At 44.5% G+C, this 18,631-nt stretch overlaps 1 protein-coding gene across 6 annotated transcripts in view; it reads left to right on the top strand.

Moving 5' to 3' along the window:
• cadps (calcium dependent secretion activator) overlaps nucleotides 1-18,631 on the top strand; it is a 277,179-nt gene that overhangs the window by 130,748 nt on the left and 127,800 nt on the right. For all 6 annotated transcript variants that reach the window (XM_033036637.1, XM_033036638.1, XM_033036642.1 and 3 more), the window contains exons 9-10: nucleotides 1,885-2,024; nucleotides 15,283-15,349. In XM_033036637.1, the coding sequence (XP_032892528.1) occupies nucleotides 1,885-2,024; nucleotides 15,283-15,349 (207 nt within the window). The remainder of the gene's footprint in view (nucleotides 1-1,884; nucleotides 2,025-15,282; nucleotides 15,350-18,631) is intronic.

Here is an 18,631-nt window from a genome sequence, read left to right as displayed (position 1 = left end):
TTGTCCATTCACTCCACAGATTGCTGCCTGATGCACTAGAATACGTGTTGTAAATATTGTGTAATACCGGTAACAGTGGGCCTTCACTTAAGATCCTGAAATGAATAACATGCAGTGGAAATACATGTGAATTAAGACATATCACTAGGAACGGAAGCTGGCAGAGTAGGCCTCTTGGTCCCTCCAGCTTGAGATATGGCAGATGTAGTAAAACCTATATAAGTTTGAAATTAAGTGGATTGAAAAATACAGAAAAGGGCCCTTCAGTCCACTGAGTCCACGCCGACCAGCGATCACTCTTTCACACTAGTTCTAGGTTATTCCACTTTCGCATCCACTCCCTGCACACTAGGGATAGTTTTACAGAGGGCCAATTACTTAGCCTATAAACTCGTACATCACTGGCATGTGGGAGGAGACCAGAGCACCTGGAGAAAACCCACGCGGTCACGGGGAGAACGTGCAAACTCCACACAGACAGCACCTGAGGTCAGGATTGAATCTGGCGCTGGTCCACCAGCTGCACCACTGTGCTACCGGAGTTAATTTTAGTTTGATTTCTAAGGTGTAAATGGGCGAGTTGGGCCAGTGCGGAATGGTACCATTCTGCGCCGCCGTTTTGGCGCCCCCATTTGAACACACCCAAAACCACTACAACCAGGTAGAGAGCAGAAGATTGAGGGTAAAAACAAATCATTTTTAAAGTGCAACCATTAACAAAGTAGACAATAGATTATTACAAAGTCTCAAAATGCATTCTATTGGTTTAGCTTCAGGTTTATTATTGTTATATACTTATTGCTATATATTTAGATGAATTAAGATGAAAGTTTAGATGGATTAAGATTAGTTACTGGCTGGTTATTTTTATTTTGGGTAGAGGAAAATTCATGACACAATTTATAGGGGACAACAGAAACCTACATTTATATTAAACGGGGGACAATCAAAAACGGCGGTGCTGAAACAGCGGCGCCAAAAATTACCCAACCAGGGCCAGTGAGCCTGTTTCTATTCTGCATGAATCTATGAATCTATGACTGGAATTCATTGCCACAGACTGCGGTGGAGGCCAAGTCATTGGGCATTTTTAAAGCGGAGATTGATAGGTTCTTGATTAGATCAGGGTGTCAAAGGTTACGGAGAGAAGGCAGGAGAAAGGGGTTGAGAGGGAAAAATAGATCACCAGACTGATTCCTGGGATGTCAGGACTTTCATATGAAGAAAGACTGAATAGACTTGGCTTGTACTCGCTAGAATTTAGGAGATTGAGAGGGGATCTTATAGAAGCGTACAAAATTCTTATGGGGTTGGACAGGCTAGATGCAGGAAGATTGTTCCCGATGTTGGGGAAGTCCAGGACAAGGGGTCACAGCTTAAGGATAAGGGGGAAATCCTTTAGGACCGAGATGAGAAGAAACTTTTTCACACAGAGAGTGGTGAATCTCTGGAACTCTCTGCCACAGAGGGTAGTTGAGGCCAGTTCATTGGCTATATTTAAGAGGGAGTTAGATGTGGCCCTTGTGGCTAAAGGGATCAGGGGGTATGGAGAGAAGGCAGGTACGGGATACTGAGTTGGATGATCAGCCATGATCATATTGAATGGCGGTGCAGGCTCGAAGGGCCGAATGGCCTACTCCTGCACCTATTTTCTATGTATCTATGTATCTAGATCAGCTGTGATCCAATGGTAGAGGAGACTCGATGGATCGAATGGCCTAATTGGGCTCCTATGTCTTATAGCTTCTGAATAGCTACGACTCCAGCAGTACTGTTTTGGTAAAGAACCTACAGTTCCATTACATGTTTATCCGTGATGCCAACTGAATTCCGCGTTAACCTGTCCAGTCTGTTCAGTGCCATGAATTCTATGTTCTTTTTCAGGTGGTCTTGCATCCTACACCCAATAGTCCAAAATCAGCCGATTTGCACAAAATGATCGTCTCAAAAAACAGTACAGATCAGGATCTGAAAATTAAGTTGGCAGTTCGGATGGACAAGCCTCAGAACATGAAACACTGCGGGTAAGTGTGCAGCTCATAAACACGTTTGCTGCAAGTAAAGAATGCGGATGGGAAGATAGGTAAATTGAAGATAGACACAAAATGCTGTAGTAACTCAGCGGGACAGGCAACATCTCTGGAGAGAAGGAATGGGTGACGCTTCGGATCAAGACATTTCTTCAGTCTCGACCCAAAACATCACCAATTCCTTCTCCCCTGTCCCGCTGAGTTACCCCAGCATGTTGTGTCTATTAAAGAATGTGAATGCTGCTTTAGAAAGTTGATTGGTGATTTAAATGTACGGCTTGAGTTTACTTAACATCATGTTATTGGGGCCACTTTAGACAGACTTGGATTGTTTTCTCTGGAGACCTGTTTAGACAATAGACAATAGACAATAGGTGCAGGAGTAGGCCATTCAGCCATTCGAGCCAGCACCGCCATTCACTGTGATCATGGCTGATCATCCACAATCAGTACCCTGTTCCTGCCTTCTCCCCATATCCCCTGATTTGAAGTAACTAAAACTGATTTGAAATATATAAAACTACAAGGGGCAGAGATAAGGTAGACAGTCAGAGTCTTTTTCCCAGGAGGGAAAAACAAATCAAAGACTAGAGGGCATAGCTTGAAGGTGAGAGGGGCAAAGTTGAAGGGAGATGTGCGGGTCACGGAGGGTGGTGGGTGCCTGGAACGGCCTGCCAGGAGGAGTGGTTGAGGAAGAAATGATAGTGGTGTTTAAAAGGCTTTTGACTAGGAATGTGGAAATGCAGGGAATGGAGGTATATGGGTTATGTACAGGTAGATGAATGATGGTCTTGGCTCAGATGCTGTGGGCCAAAGGGCCTGTTCTTGTGCTGTACTGTCTTATGTTCTATGTTTTGATTATATGAAACATAGATGTGTTGATAAATGATTAAAAATACTCAATTTCATTCAGGTATCAGATTTTTGCCCTAGATTTCAGCAAGAAGAATGGTTTGAAATCCATTTTTTTCTTTCTGGTTGTTTTATGATCAGTGTTGCAGTTGCCATTTGAGTTACCCTAAACAAGTTTGTAAATCAGCGCTTTACCCAACTAATCCTAGGCTACAAAGATTGTAATTTGACATGTTAGTGGAAACTATATTATTTCACTGATTCCATGTGGATACAACTTACTGTAAAGTTTATTGTCATGAGGTGCTGTAAAAAGCTTTTGTTGCTTGCTAACCAGTCGGCAGAAAGACAATACATGATTACAATCGAGCCATTTACAATGTATAAGATGCATGATAGAGAATGGAGCAATTGTAATATGTGAGTGTAGATCTGCTTAAAGTCATAGAGTGACACAGTGTGGAAACAGGCCCTTCAGCCCAACTTGCCCACACTGGCCTCATTAGTCCCACCTGCCCGCATTTGGTCCATACCCCTCCAAACCTGCCCTATCCATGTACCTGTCCCACTGTTTCTCAAATGTTAGGATAGTCCCTGCCTCAACTACCGCCTCTGGCAGCTTGTTCCATACACCCACCACCCTTTGTGTGAAAATGTTAAGGGCCTGTCCCACTTACGCAATTTTTTCGGCGACTTGCCGGGACCCGTCACAGTCACAGCAGGTCGGCAAAAAACATCAAAATGTTGAAACACCAGCAGAAACCAGAAAACGGCACGACTCTTTTGGCAACTACTCACGACCAAGCAGGTCTCACCCCGCGACATGTCGACACGTGACGCCTGTTTGATCGTGAGTAGTCGCCCAAAGAGTCGTACCTTTTTCTGGTCGCTCGCCGCTGGATTTTCAACATTTTGAACATTTTCGCCGACCTGCCGGCAAGTCAAACGAAAAAATTGCGTAAGTGGGACAGGCCCTTATATTCCTATTAAATCTTTTTCCCTTCACCTTAAACCCATGTCCTCTAGTCCTCGATTCACCTACTCTGGGCAAGAGACTATGTGCTTCTGTGGTTAGCATGCAAATAGTCACCTGGGTTGGGTGATATAAATATATAGAGAATAAAAACAGAATGTTAACTTGGTTTTCACTTTGCTGTAACATGGCATTTGATGTATGAATAAATTGCCATTTTAAACATCAAATCTCCAGCAAGATATACAAGGAGGTTAGCTGTCATTTGTTAAGCTTCCTCTTTAACCCTCTTGCTACTGGAATAAAGAGCCTGTTGTAGATGTCTTAGGGTGACCAGAATGTCCTGTAAATACTTCACAAGTTCATAGGTTATAGGAGTAGAATTAGGCCATTCGGCCCACCGAGTCTACTCCACATTCAATCATGGCTGATCTCTGCCTCCTAATCCCATTCTCCTGCCTTCTCCCCATAACCCTTGACACCCGTTCTAATCAAGAATTTGTCTATCTCTGCCTTAAATGTATCCACTGACTTGGCCTCCACAGCAATGAGTTCCACAGGTTAACTAACCTCTGACTAAAGAAGTTCCTCCTCACCTCCTTTCTAAAAGAGCGCCCTTTAATTCTGAGGTTATGACCTCTGGTCCTAGACTCTCCCACCAGTGGAAACATCCTCTCCACATCCACTCTATCTATGTCTTACTCAATGAACCAGAGCTATTGCCTCCAGTGCTGGAGTAACTCAGTGGTTCAGAAGCAGGGACCTGATCGGAAACATCAGTTGATCCACGTCCTCCAGAGATGGTGCCTGACCCGCTGAGTTACTCCAGCACTCTGTGTTTTACTCGTGTAACTGATGGTTCATATGTTGTAGGAGCAGGAGTAGACCATTCGGCCCATCAAGCCTACCACAGCAATTCAATCATGGCTGATCTATCTTTGCCTCTCAACCCCATTCTCCTGCCTTCTCCCTATATTCCTGGACACTCTTACCGATCAAGAACCTATCAATCTCCACCTTAAAGACATCTATTGACTTGGCCTCCGCAGCCTCCTGTGATGTGTTCAAGTCTGGTTCTGCTGGGTTGGTACACAAACAGGCAAAGTCAAATCTCTGGGACAGACATGGAGGCAAATCCTCCCAGACACTGCAAATGATCCTTTACAGGACAGAGTCTAAATCTTTCTCCAAAACAATACCCTCTGACATCCTTCCCAGACTGCTTAAACTTGTAACACAATATAAGCCTGTGTTACAGTTATTCCTGGCTATGTACTGCAAGGTCATTTTTACAATGTCACCATTAAAAACCAAGGCTTTCTGCCAATGCAGCACCTCTGCTACTAATTCTGTACATGCTTGGTTATTGGGTGAATGAGACCCAGTGTCTAGACATGAACTGGTGATTTATTTGCCGTTCAACTGCGTTTCATTAGAGTTTTGTTCTGTTTCATATCTATTGCAGGCAAAGTGACAATGACGAGAACAGATTAATGCTCCTTAGAATTGAGGCTATCTGGCTGGTTACTGGCAGGTTTGCAAAGAGCTGGCAATTAAGAAGGAGGTAGTATCGGCATTAGAAAATGAACAGAGATTGCAAGTGGTATTTAACACAGATACAGATCGTTATATGCTTCTGCCGTGAAATGAGAATCAACAGTGATTTTGAGAAATAAAATTGCAGATATGCACAATGGCGCAGCGGTAGAGTTGCTGGCTTACAGCGCTTACAGCGCCGGAGACCCGGGTTCGAATCCAACCACGGGTGCTGTTTGTATGTTCTCCCTGTTACCTGCGTGGGTTTTCTCCGAGATCTTCGGTTCCCTCCCACACTCCAAAGACGTACAGGTGTGTAGGTTAATTGGCTTGGTGTAAATGTAAATTGTCCCTAGAGTGTGTAGGATAGTGTTAATGTTCGGGGATCACTGGTCATAAGATCATATGTGATAGGAGCAGAATTAGGCCATTCGGCCTAGCAATTCTACTCCGCCATTTAATCGTGGCTGATCTATCTCACCCTCCGAACCCCATTCTCCTGCCTTCTCCGCGTAACCTGGTCGGTTCGGACTCGGTGGGCTGAAGGCCCTGTTTCTGCATTGTATGAGGAAGTCGAGGATCCAATTGCAGAGGGATGCGCAGAGGCCCATTTCCGTGAGTTTCGTAACCAGCTGGGAAGGGATGATGGTATTAAAGGCCGAGCTGTAAACTATAAACAACAGCCTGACGTAGGCGTTTTTATTGTCCAAGTGGTCCAATGCGGAGTGGAGAGCCAGTGAAATTGCATCCTCCGTTGACCTGTTGTGGCGGTAAGCGAACTGTAGTGGGTCGAGGCTCTTGTCGAGGTAGGAGTTGATGTGCACCATAACCAACCTCTCAAAGCACTTCATCACCACAGACATTAATGCCACTGGTCTATAGTCATTGAGGCACGTCACCTTGCTCTTCTTGGGCACCGGTATTATTGATGCTCTTAAAGCAGGTGGGAACCTCAGACCTCAGAAGTGAGAGGTTGAAAATGTCTGCAAAAACCCCTGGCATTTTGTCAAATCACTAGTTCAAGAAAAGAAGCAGAGGGAAATGATTCAGGACCTAGTGAAACTTTCCAATTGCCAATCATTGGTATCCACGTTTGGACACACCATTAACCCAACTATCATGCACCAAGATTGCACACGTCATTTTACGGAAACAAAATTGGAGATTACAAAGAACATTTTTGTCCTGATTATTTGCAATATCACTCTGCCATTCAATCATGGCTGATCTATCTCTCACTCCTAACGCCATTCTCCTGCCTTCTCCCCATTGGAATTTTCTCAGTATCAGTAGTTTTTTATTTATTTTGAAATCAAAGATGCCTGTAGGTTAGTTTGGAAATGCTGTGAACAATTTTCAAAATCTGTGTGAACTTGTGAGCAAGGATCTATACAAAATCATTCAATTGCTTTCATGCGACTAGATTCATATCTTGATTTTAACCGATGTCACTGAAGTCACTGAAGTCTGAAGAAGGGTCTTGACCCGAAACGTCGCCTATTCCGTTTCTCCATAGATGCTGCCTCACCCGCTGAGTTTCTCCGGCATGTTTTGTCTACCTTCAATTTTTCCAGCGTCTGCAGTTCTTTCTTCAACATTATTGCAATAATCATGGTTTTCATTGTTTGGTTTAGAGATACAGCATGGAAGCAGGCCCTTCGGCCCACAAGTCCACACTGACCATCAGTCACCCGTTCACACCAGTTCTATGTTATCCCACTTTCACACAAGCTCCTTACACACTACGGGCAATTTACAGATGGCCAATTAACCCATAAACCCACACGATGTGGGATGAAACCAGAGCACCTGGAGTAAACCCACGTGGTCACAGGGAGAACGTACAAGTTCCACACAGACATTTCATTAATTCCCTTTAAGTAAGTAAGTAAGTTTATTGGCCAAGTATTCACATACAAGGAATTTGCCTTGGTGCTCCGCCCACAAGTAACAACATGACATACAGTGACAGTTACGAATGACTCAGAAAACACTAAACATTAATAATAATAAAACATTAATGATAAAACACCATTGATCAAGCATGTGAACCAACAAAATACCTGATCAAAGGGAGGCTACAGATTTTTGGCTGTTGAGTAGAGCTACTACTCGTGGATAAAAACTGTTTTTATGTCTGGCTGTGGCAGCTTTGACAGTCCGGAGTCGCCTTCCAGAGGGAAGTGATTTAAAGAGTTTGTGGCTCCACAAATCTCTCTATGACTCTATGACCTGTGCAAGTTATCTCTACAAGATGGAGTTTCATCCTTAACCACATTGGATAGTTCAACAACAAATTACTCGGGCCTATATGAAGAATTCCTCCTCAAATTGTTCCTTTAGAAGCTGGAGGGATAACTTTGTCCCTTCCCAAGGTGAAGTGATTGGACTTACTGTCATCATGGGCCTGAAGGTATGGAAGGTCAAACTCCTTGGAAATGTATATTTAAACTCCCTCTCCCGTCCGGGCCACATGCACTATTTGCCCACCAAGTGTAGAGGGTTATTGAAGTTTATCTCCGGTTACCGTGAGGAGCCTGGCTCTGCATTAAATGACAGAATGACCAAGGGAATTGATTAAGCTAAAAATAATTCCATCAGAATTTTATCTTGCAGTGACGAATCTACAGTGGTTTCAGTTCTTTAATGCAGTCGGGTCAGTTAGATGACCCGAAAAGATTGTGCTGTGCGCACTTATCTTTATGTAATTAATGGGATATATATTGGACGCAGCTGATCCTATCTACCTCTATGTGAACTCTGATGATTATTCCCAGAATCACATTTATTTAGATGCTATCCTGTTCTGACTATTGCCATGTTACTTATACAAAGGACTGTGACAGGGATCTTGCAAAATGGCAGTGGTTCTTCAACACCATTCATTAGTGGACATGGTTTGTATATTAGCCTCTTCCCCTGTGTTCTCAGGCTTCTGAACGGTCCTTCCATTATCTAGGGTGCTGTCCGATTCACCTCCACCCCATTGCAGACATTGGAACTGGTGTTATAACGCGGGCTACTGCTGGGAACTATATTCTGCACTTTGTATCTTCTCTGCTCTACCTATTGTGCTTGTGTTTGACTTCAATGTATTTATGTACAGTATTATTTAATCTGATTAGATAGCATGTCAAAGCTTTTCACTGTACCTCAGACAAAAATAATCGTAAACTAACCCATCCCTCTGTACATGTACCGTTTTACACATCTATTTTATTTTCTGTGGCCATATTTTGTCCAACTCATTCATTCCGTTGCCAGACGTCCTAGTTTGGTAACTTATGCAAATGTGTCTATATTTGTCTACTTTGCCTCGAGGTTTAAAATTCAAGGGTGCGACTCGTCCTTGATTATACTGCTGCTCTTGCCGAGGCAGCGTGAGGTGTAAATGGAATCAATAGAAGGGAGGTTGGTGCGTGTGATGGTCTGGGCTGTGTCCACAATTCGTTGCAATTTCTTACGTCCCTGGATGAAGCTGTTCCCAAACCAAGCTGTGAGGCATCCTGATAAAATGCTTTCTGTGCTACATCTGTAGAAGTTGTTGAGGGTTATAGGGGACATGCCAAACTTCCTAAGCCTTTTAGGGAAGTAAAGGCGTGTCGCACCAGAAGAAACAATGTCCAGTTGAAAGATAGTAACGGGAAATTGGGGTTTGGTTTACTCCAGTACTTTATGTCCTTGTGTGTATTAAGCCAACATCTGCAGTTCTTTGAACTACTTTCCTATCCACATAGCTGTCCACGTGTCAAAGAACAAGAGTGGTCATGAAGGAATGTTCCTGATGTTGGGGGAGTCCAGAACCAGGGGCCACAGTTTAAGAATAAGGAGTAAGCCATTTAGAACGGAGATGAGGAAACACTTTTTCTCACAGAGAGTGGTGAGTCTGTGGAATTCTCTGCCTCAGAGGGCGGTGGAGGCAGGTTCTCTGGATGCTTTCAAGAGAGAGCTAGATAGGGCTCTTAAAGATAGCGGAGTCAGGGGATATGGGGAGAAGGCAGGAACGGGGTACTGATTGGGGATGATCAGCCATGATCACATTGAATGACGGTGCTGGCTCGAAGGGCCAATTGGCCTACTCCTGCACCTATTGTCTATTGTCTATTGAATGTTATAAACTTTCACCTAGAGATTTGAGGGGAGAGATTTGAGACTCCGCCATTTATCTCGATCAGAGGTGTCAAACTCATTTTAACTCAATTTAGGTCACGGGCAGAATGCGACATCATGCGCGCCTGATCGCGCCATGCACGCGCGGGCGCAGCCCTGTCTGGCACCGGCGACAGCTGCAGCCCGCTCTGGCATCGGGGAAATCATCCCACGGGCCGGATTTGACCCCTTCGCTGGCCGTGAGTTAGACACCCCTGATCTAGATAAAAGGACATAAAGTGACTCAGCAAGTCAGGCCGTTCCTCTGGAGAACATGGATAGGTGACATTTCAGTTTGGGAAGAAGTGTCCCAACCAGAAACATCACCTATCCATGTTCTCCGGAGATGCTGCCTGACCCGTTGAGTTACTCCAGCACTCTGTGTCCTTTTTCGTAAAACATCCGCAGTTCCTAGTTTCTACCATTTGTCTCGAATTCCAATCCTTTCGGAGTGGGCATCTTTCAGAATGCCCAATGGAAAAAGAAATGCTCTTGAATGGTGGTATTAGAATATGTTTGTGTGAATGAATCTTGAGATAAATAAGCTGTGGTAAGTTTAGATCAGGATTCTTTAATGCCCTATTTAATCTTCTGGGTGTTTTTGACTGATTGATGCAGCGTTAATACAGAACCTTCGGCCTATTGAGTCCACGCCGACCATCGATCACCTGGTCACATCAGTGCCATGTTATCCCACTTTCTCATCAACTCCCTACTACACACTAGGACCAATTTGCAGAGGTCAATTAACCTACAAACCCGCACGCCTTTGGGAGGTGCGAGGGAAATGAGTTGGTGTACATAAAGTTGATTAATATAAATGCACTTTCAAAGGTGTTATGCCTCCTCTTCTGCACTTCCTGTACTCGAAAAGCTACTGAGAAAGATAAACTGGATATCAGTGATGTTAAGTGTTCAAGAAGGAACTGCAGATGCTGGAAGATCGAAGGTACACAAAAATACTGGAGAAACTCAGCGGGTGCAGCAGCGTTTATGGAGCGAAGGAAATAGGCGACGTTTCGGGCCGAGACGTCGCCTATTTCCTTCGCTCCATAGATGCTGCTGCACCCGCTGAGTTTCTCCAGCATTTTTGTGTATCAGTGATGTTAATGCATCTTTGCCTCCAGCTAAGGGTGGCACAGCAGTGCAGTTGGTAGAGTTGCTGCCTCACAGCGCCAGAGACCCGGGTACGTTCCTGACTTCGGGTGCTGTCTGTGTGGAGTTTGCACGTTCTCTCTTGTGACCAGGCGGATTTTCTCCCACATCTCAAAGACATGCGTGTTTGCAGGTTAATCGGCCTCTGTAACATTGCCCCAAGCGTGTAGGAACTGGTTGAGAAACTGAGATAAATTAGAAATAGTGAGAATGGTGATCGATGGTTGACGTGGACTCTCTGGGCCGAATAGCCTGTTTCCATGCTGTATCTCTGAAACTGGCAGACAAGATATCACTGTTCCTCAAGGAAGATATTTATTCTGAAGATAAACACAAAAAGCTGGAGTAGGTGACGTAAAAGCTGGAGTAGGTGACAAAATCGGGTCTGAAGAAGGGTCTCGACCCGAAACATCACCTATCCCTTCGCTCCAGAGATGCTGCCTGACCCACTAAGTTACTCCAGCTTTTTGTGTCTATCTTCGGTTTAAACCAGCATCTGCAGTTCCCACCTACACAAGATATTTATTCTTCTCTGCGTCCAGCAGAGGGCAATCTTGGTCTGCCCAGCATTCGAGGAAGTCCCAGATGCACATAAATCCTTAAATCAAATTCACTGAATGAATTGTTTCCCATTTTTCAATCACAACGGACACTTCCTGCCCTGCCAAAGTCATTGTGTTTCTGCCTCAGTGAATTGTATATTTGAATGATGTGTGAAATATTGATGTGATTATTTTTCATGAACAGGTTAGCAATCTTCCGATATTTGTGTTATTAATTCCAATGAGTTTTACATTATAATTCAGAATTTTGTCTCCTTTCCAGCAACCTTTTTTTTTGGAATGTCCAAGCGAGTATTCTTAGTTTTTAATATTAGAATTATATTTAAATAATTGCAATTGTGGAGGTAACTAAAATATCATATTTCAATCCTAACTGCTGGACGGAATCTAAATACAGTGCCCTCCATAATGTTTGGGACAAAGACCCATCATTTGTTTATTTGCCTCAACGGGTCCCACTTAGTCTAGTATCCCTCCAAACCTGTCCTATCCATGTACCCGTCTACTGTTTCTTAAACATTGCGATAGTACCTGCCTCCACTACATCCTCCAGCAGCTCGTTCCATACACCCACCACCCTTTGTGTAGGGGAGTGTAAGATGAAGTTAGTTAAAATTAGAGAATTCAATGTTCATACCACTCGGTTGTAAGCTACCCAATGTAAATATATGTTTTGCTTATAATAAGGTCATAAATGATAGGAGCAGGAGTATAATTAGGCCATTCGGCCCATCACGTTTGCTCCGCCATTCAATCATAGCTGATCTATCTCTCCGTCCTAACCCCATTCTCCTGCCTTCTCCCCATAACCCCTGACACCTGTACTAATTAAATATCTATCTATCTCTTCCTTAAAAATATCCAATTACAGCCTCCACAGCTACCGTGGCAACAAATTCCACAGATTCACCTCCATAAATGAAATCGTTCCGTTAGTCGGCACAATGACAATGAAACTCTCTTGACTTCACCCGTGACTCTTGAAGAGTCCATTGCACTGACTAGATCAAGAGAGCTATCCCTCGTTTCCCTCAGAAAACACAGATGATCAGCCGGGCTCTTGGTGCTCAATGCAGAATATTGCTGTACTGAGCTTGTCAGACACATCTCCCACAGTGACCAGTGACGGCACTTCAAATGTGCTCTGTTGATTGGAAAGCCCTGGATGAATGAATGAATGAATGAATGAATGAATGAATGAATGAATGAATGAATGAATGAATACTTTATTGTCACAGTGATAGTCTTTGGTTTGCGTACCCAAGGTATGCAAAGAGTCGCCACATAAAGGGTGCAGGCAAAGTTACAAAGTAACAAAGTATCTCATCCTAGGACCTCCTTTGTTCTCTCCCCCCCCCCCCCCCCCCCCCCCTCCTTTGTTCCCTCCCCCCACCCCCTCACGGCGGTCCTGCATACCGATTTCTCTCGGCTCCGTTGACCCAGGCTCCGGTCACCCTTTGAGATATCCCGAGCTGACAAAATGCATGCCTCTTTTTCTTTTTGTGACTCAGTGCGGACGGAGAAAGGAATATTAATAAATAGGGCAGATGGCATTTGGTTGAAGGGTCTCGCATATGTCTTCAGTTAATGGAATGTCCTTCAGAAAGCAGCTCCTAAGTCATTCGTTTATTGCCACGTGTACCGAGGTACAGTGAAAAGCGTATTGTCGTGGAACGAGAAAAGATGATTACAATTGAGCCATTCACATTGTACAGATACAGGATAAAGGGAATATGGTGAATCACGTTTAGTCTATGATAAAGCCAGTAAAGTCAGAGCAAAGATAGCCCGAGGGTTTCCAATGAGCTGGGTAGTAGTTCAGGACTGCTCTCTAGTTGTTAATAGGATGCTTCAGTTGCTTGATAACAGCTGGGAAGAAACTGTGCCTGAATCTGGAGGTGTCTCTGTACCTTTTGCCCGATGGAGGAGAGGGGGGGGGGGGGGGAAGAGGGAATGGCCAGGGTGCAACTCATCCTTGGTTATGCTGCTGGCCTTGCCGAGGCAGCACGAGGTGTGGATGGAGTCAATGGAAGGGAGGTTGGTTTGTGCGATGGAGAATGCCTTGTCTTGTTTGTGTGATGCGCTGCTTGCTGTAGAATGTTCTCCACCTTTGCCATCCCCATGGTTACATCTCTGAATGTGAACGTTGTGCCACATGCAACAATAACCCCTGGATATTTGGCAGCCGTGTGCGGTAACGCACCCCACATCTGCCCAACCAATTAAAGTACCACTTCAGGAGTTTCCAATGAGTTCATTAACAACCTCAGTGGCTGAATAAGTTTTAAATTTTCCAGTGAAATTCCCCTGTTGGGAAAATCTGCACGGCACAGATTTCAGCTTCAAGTGTCAAATCCCCGATAAATCCATCCTTTCTTTAAGCGCTCAGGATTCCTTCCAGTAAACCCAAGAGGCAATGTATTTGCAAGAAATAAATGATAACTACGTGACAGTTGAAATATGTATCGTTTTAGCTGTGATTTTAGTATCTTATTGAAGAAAACTCTTTCTTTTGAAGAGAACTTTAAAGTTTTCTACTCTTCACTTCAGTATAGGCTAACTGTCAAAGTCGGATTCTTTGTCTGTTCCAAGATGGCATCATTAACTGGGTTTAGTTTAGTTCAGTTTAGGGCTACAGGGGGACAAAGAGAGTTCACTTCGCGGCCCCTGTTTCCAGCCACCCCAACCCCGTACCCTGCACTATCCCGCCGGTGCCGACCGTGTTTACCCACCACATGTAACGAGGGGTGGAACGCCACCTCCACGTCCAGGCTTCGATTTGACTGTCAACAAGTTGTGGCAAATTAATATTCACTCATCTCAGGAATGATGGATATCCGTGCAGGCAGACGACTTGTGGAACCATTCCCATGGTGTGTGGCATTCCTCAGAGTGACCTCTCCTCCTTGCCCTGTGCTTTCTGCCTGAGTGCCAACTCCTGCTCATCTCCAGCTGGGCCTCGATCACGGGCAGCAAGTAACAAGACCGTGCATTTAACATCTGACGTTCCACGTAGCCTCACCTCATTTACACTACCAAAGGATGCAGTTTAGAAATCAAAGCTCACTCTCACTCTCATGCTCTCTTGCTCTCTCTCATTCTATCCTTTTCTATTTCTCTCTCTCTCTCTCGCTCCCTCCCTCCCTCTGGTGCTATCTTGTTCTCTTTCTTTGTTTCTTCCTTGTTCTCTTTCTTTCTCTCTCTCTCCCCCTCTCCCTCTCTCTCCATCCCTCCCTCCCTCCCCCTCTCCCTACCTCCCTCTCTTCCTCGCTCCCTCTCTCCCTCTCTACCTCCCCCTCTCTCATTCCAACTCTCCAACTCCCACTCACCCACTCTCCCTCTCTACCTCTCCCTCTCCGTCTCCCTCTCTCCCTCTCTCTCCCTCTCTATCCCTCTCTCTCTCCCTCTCTTCCTCGCCATCTCTCTCTCTGATGATGGATGCAAACACCCATTCAGTTGAGTGTAGTTTATTGTCACGTGTACCGAGGTACAGTGAAAAGCTTGTTGTGTGTTCACCAATTCATTCATTTAAATGGGGACTCTTGATCTGAGATTAGCAGATAAAAGTGATTTGCTTTATTTAATAGCTTAGTTGTGTTGATACCTATAGGAAGTTTTGAACTTGGACCCCAAGATCCCTCTGTACACCTTATTTTGGCTTGACAGGAGCAGGCATGGTTAAATGGTGCAGAGCCTAACAATACATTCTGCAGTACATAGTATAACATTTTCCTTTACAATCCCACAGAAGTTATTTACTTTAATTGCTCAGACTTCTTATTCTTGAGTACGGCGTGCACAGCCTAAAGTTGTATGTCAACTTGTTCTATTTGATCTTTTGTTTGTGCACGTCGGGTTGATTGCAGGGTTGACCATGTGAAGGTTGCAATCCCCCACCCCATTGCTCAGTAAATGTGTACAACCTAGCTGAGGAGTTTCTTTACATTTAAAATAAAATACATGTTAAACGTGCGACAATTCTGATTTTTCTATGTCTTTCTGAACTTCTCTTGCTTTCTTCTAGGTACTTGTGGACAATAGGAAAAAATGTGTGGAAAAGATGGAAGAAACGGTTCTTTGTTCTGGTGCAGGTAAGAGAGGCTTAGTTGACTTGATTCCTCTTTGGAATTAAATACATGATTAAAATTAAATTAAAAACGCATCTCTGGATAGAAGGAATGGGTGACGTTTCGGTTCGAGACCTTTCTTCAGGGAGGTTGGTTTGTGTGATGTCCTGGGCTGCATCCACAATTCCCTGCAATTGCATATATGCAGTGGTATATAATGAACAGCAGGTGGAAGCACTGAGTTACTATAATGAGAATAGCCTGGTGATATTTTCTTGACAAGTTTGTTCATTTCTTATAGTAGCATGCATGACCATGTCGTATGGTATTTAAAAAAAATATTGCCAAGGACGTTTCACAATCAGTCCAAAGAAAACCTCCTAATATCCCTCTTCAGTTTATTCATCAAGAATACATCCTCTGGTTTTCTCTGCAACGTCGGGGGCAGAGGGGAGGCCTGGTAGAATCATCTAATGACAAGACTAGAGAGTATAGATTTAACGTGAGAGAGGCAAAGTCTAAAGGCGACGTGCGGGACAAGACTTTACATAGAGCGATGGATGTCTGGAACGCGCTGCCAGGGGTGCTGGTGGAGGCAGATTCAATAGTGGTGTTTAAGAGGCTTTTAGATGCGCACACGTATATGCAGGGAATGGAGGGACATTGTTCACAGGGAGGCAGAGGAGATTAATTTAACTTGCCATCATGTTTAGCACAGACATTGTGGGCCGAAGGGTCAGCTCTATATTCGACATTCTAAATGCATTGCATATTTATTAAATTTTACCAATTATTTATTATATAGCTACCAGAAATAGAAGTGTGCATTATGAATCAGGCTGGTTAAAAGCCCTGTCCCACTGTACGAGTTCATTCAAGAGTTTGTTCGTCTCCCGAGTTTGCCCTGATTCGAACTCGGAGATTTACGGTAATGGCCGCTCGTCGGTACTCGGGGCTCTCGTGGACATTTTTCAACAGGTTGAAAAATCTTCACTAGTCTTCCCGAGCTTACGGCGTTTCCCGAGTACCTGTCGTTAGCGTTACGAGCCGCTAAGAAACGTTCCAGAGCTCCGATGTACCCGCTACGTATATTCAATGTGCTTACCACGAGTTTGATTTTTTTTTAAACTCGGGAGAGCTCTTGAATGAACTCGTACAGTGGGACAGGGCTTTAAAGTGCGTTTATCTTTTATTGAAACAAACTGGTACATGGTAATTGATTCCCCGTCAGTGTTGGTGGTCAAAGTTGAGCTCTTCATGTAGTGTCAATAAATAAACTGAGTTTCTCCACCTTAAAACAGCACCCTTGAAAAACCAATTTGATCACATTTGTACATTGTCACTTTACTCAAGTGTGCGTGCTCTCTCTGCAGTAGTGATTGAGTGGAGTGCACTCGGCAGTAATGTCAGTCGACTGATTCAACGGTAGCCTGCAAGCTGTTTTATGTCAAGCACTCTGTGGATGAAAAGGATGCTTTTGGTCACATCTCAGTGTTGGCTTCCAACATTTTTGTTTGTACAAATGCTCCCCGATTTACGATGCTTCGACTTACGATAGTTCGACTTTACGATCATAGAAACATAGAAACATAGAAAATAGGTGCAGGAGACCCATCTCTTCACCTCTGCCTATCCTTAGCCCCACGTCCCCCTCCCTTTTCATCTGTGCATTAATCGCCTCATATTGTGTTTTGTATTGAATTCTGTCTTTACTTTGTGTACTAGTCATGTCTCTACTATTTATTTCATTCCCCTTACATGTTTTTCCTCTACCTGCTAAATTTTTGTAAGGTGTCCTTGAGACTCTTGAAAGGCGCCCATAAATGAAATTTATTATTATTATTTGGCCCTTCGAGCCAGCACCGCCATTCATTGTGATCATGGCTGATCGTCCCCTATCAATAACCCGTGCCTGCCTTCTCCCCATATCCCTTGACTCCACTCGCCCCTAGAGCTCTATCTAACTCTCTCTTAAATCCATCCAGTGACTTGGCCTCCACTGCCCTCTGTGGCAGGGAATTCCATACATTCAAAACTCTCTGGGTGAAAAAGTGTTTTCTCACCTCAGTCTTAAATGACCTCCCCTTTATTCTAAGACTGTGGCCCCTGGTTCTGGAATCAGGCAATCGGCAAACACTGCAATGGCATCGGCAATCGGCATCGGCAAATTATCAAGATCGGCAAACGCTCGGCAGCAGCAGCGGCAGCGAGCCGCTCGTCACTTCCGGTCACATTGTGACCGCGTGGTATTAAATGCATTTTCGACTTGCGACATTTTCGATTTACGATGGGTTTTATCGGAAAGTAACCCCATCGTGGGTCGAGGAGCAGCTGTCGTATCTCCTCCATCAATACAATTTTTTATTCCCATTTTTGATGACCTCCATAAAATCATAAGTCACAAGAGCAGAATTAAGGCAAAGATAGACACAAAATGCTGGAGTAACTCAGCGGGACAGGCAGCATCTCTGGAGAGAAGGAATGGGTGACGTTTCGGGTTGAGTCTCTTTTTCAGCAGAATTAAAGCATTTGGCGCATCGTATCTGCTTCGCCATTCGATCGTGGCTGATCTATTTTTCAACCCAATTCTCCTGCCTTCTCCTATAACCATAGACACCCTTATGCCCCTGTCCCACTTAGGAAACCTGAACGGAAACCTCTGGAGACTTTGCGCCCTACCCATGGTTTCCGTGCGGTTCCCGGAGGTTGCCGGAGGTTGCAGGTAGTGGAAGCTGGTAGGGAGACTGACAAAAACCTCCGGGAACCTCTGGGAACCTTGGGTGGGGCACAAAGTCTCCAGAGGTTTCTGTTCAGCATTTCCACTTTAAAAATACCCATTGACTTGGCCTCCTCCACCGCCTGCGACAATGAATACCACAGATTCACCACCCTCTGGCCAAAGAAATCCCTCCTCCTCTCCATTCTAAAGGTATGTCCTTGTATTCTGAGGCTGTGCCCTCTGGGCCGAGACTCTCCCACTACTAGAAGCATCACCCCCACATCCACTCTATCCAGGCCTTTAAGAGAATTGGGTGCCTTCATCATAAAATTTCCTATAAGATTAGGTTAATATGAAAAATGTTGCCTGTTTTCATTTTGCAGATGCGATTTTTCGTGCTGCATTTTTTTTACCCAGTTCAATGTTTAGTTTAGTTTAGTTTAGAGATACAGAGGAGAAACAGGCCCTGTCGGCCCACCGGGTCCGTGCCGACCAGCGATCCCCGCACATTAACCCATTAGGGGCGTTTTTTACTTTTACCAAGCCAATTAACCTACAAACCTGTACGTCTTTGGAGTGTAGGAGGA

The sequence above is a fragment of the Amblyraja radiata genome, chromosome 18, assembly GCF_010909765.2.
Source record: "Amblyraja radiata isolate CabotCenter1 chromosome 18, sAmbRad1.1.pri, whole genome shotgun sequence".
Classification (NCBI taxonomy): domain Eukaryota; kingdom Metazoa; phylum Chordata; class Chondrichthyes; order Rajiformes; family Rajidae; genus Amblyraja; species Amblyraja radiata.
Note: the sequence above shows the minus strand (reverse complement) of the source record. Positions and strands in the feature narration are given on the sequence as shown.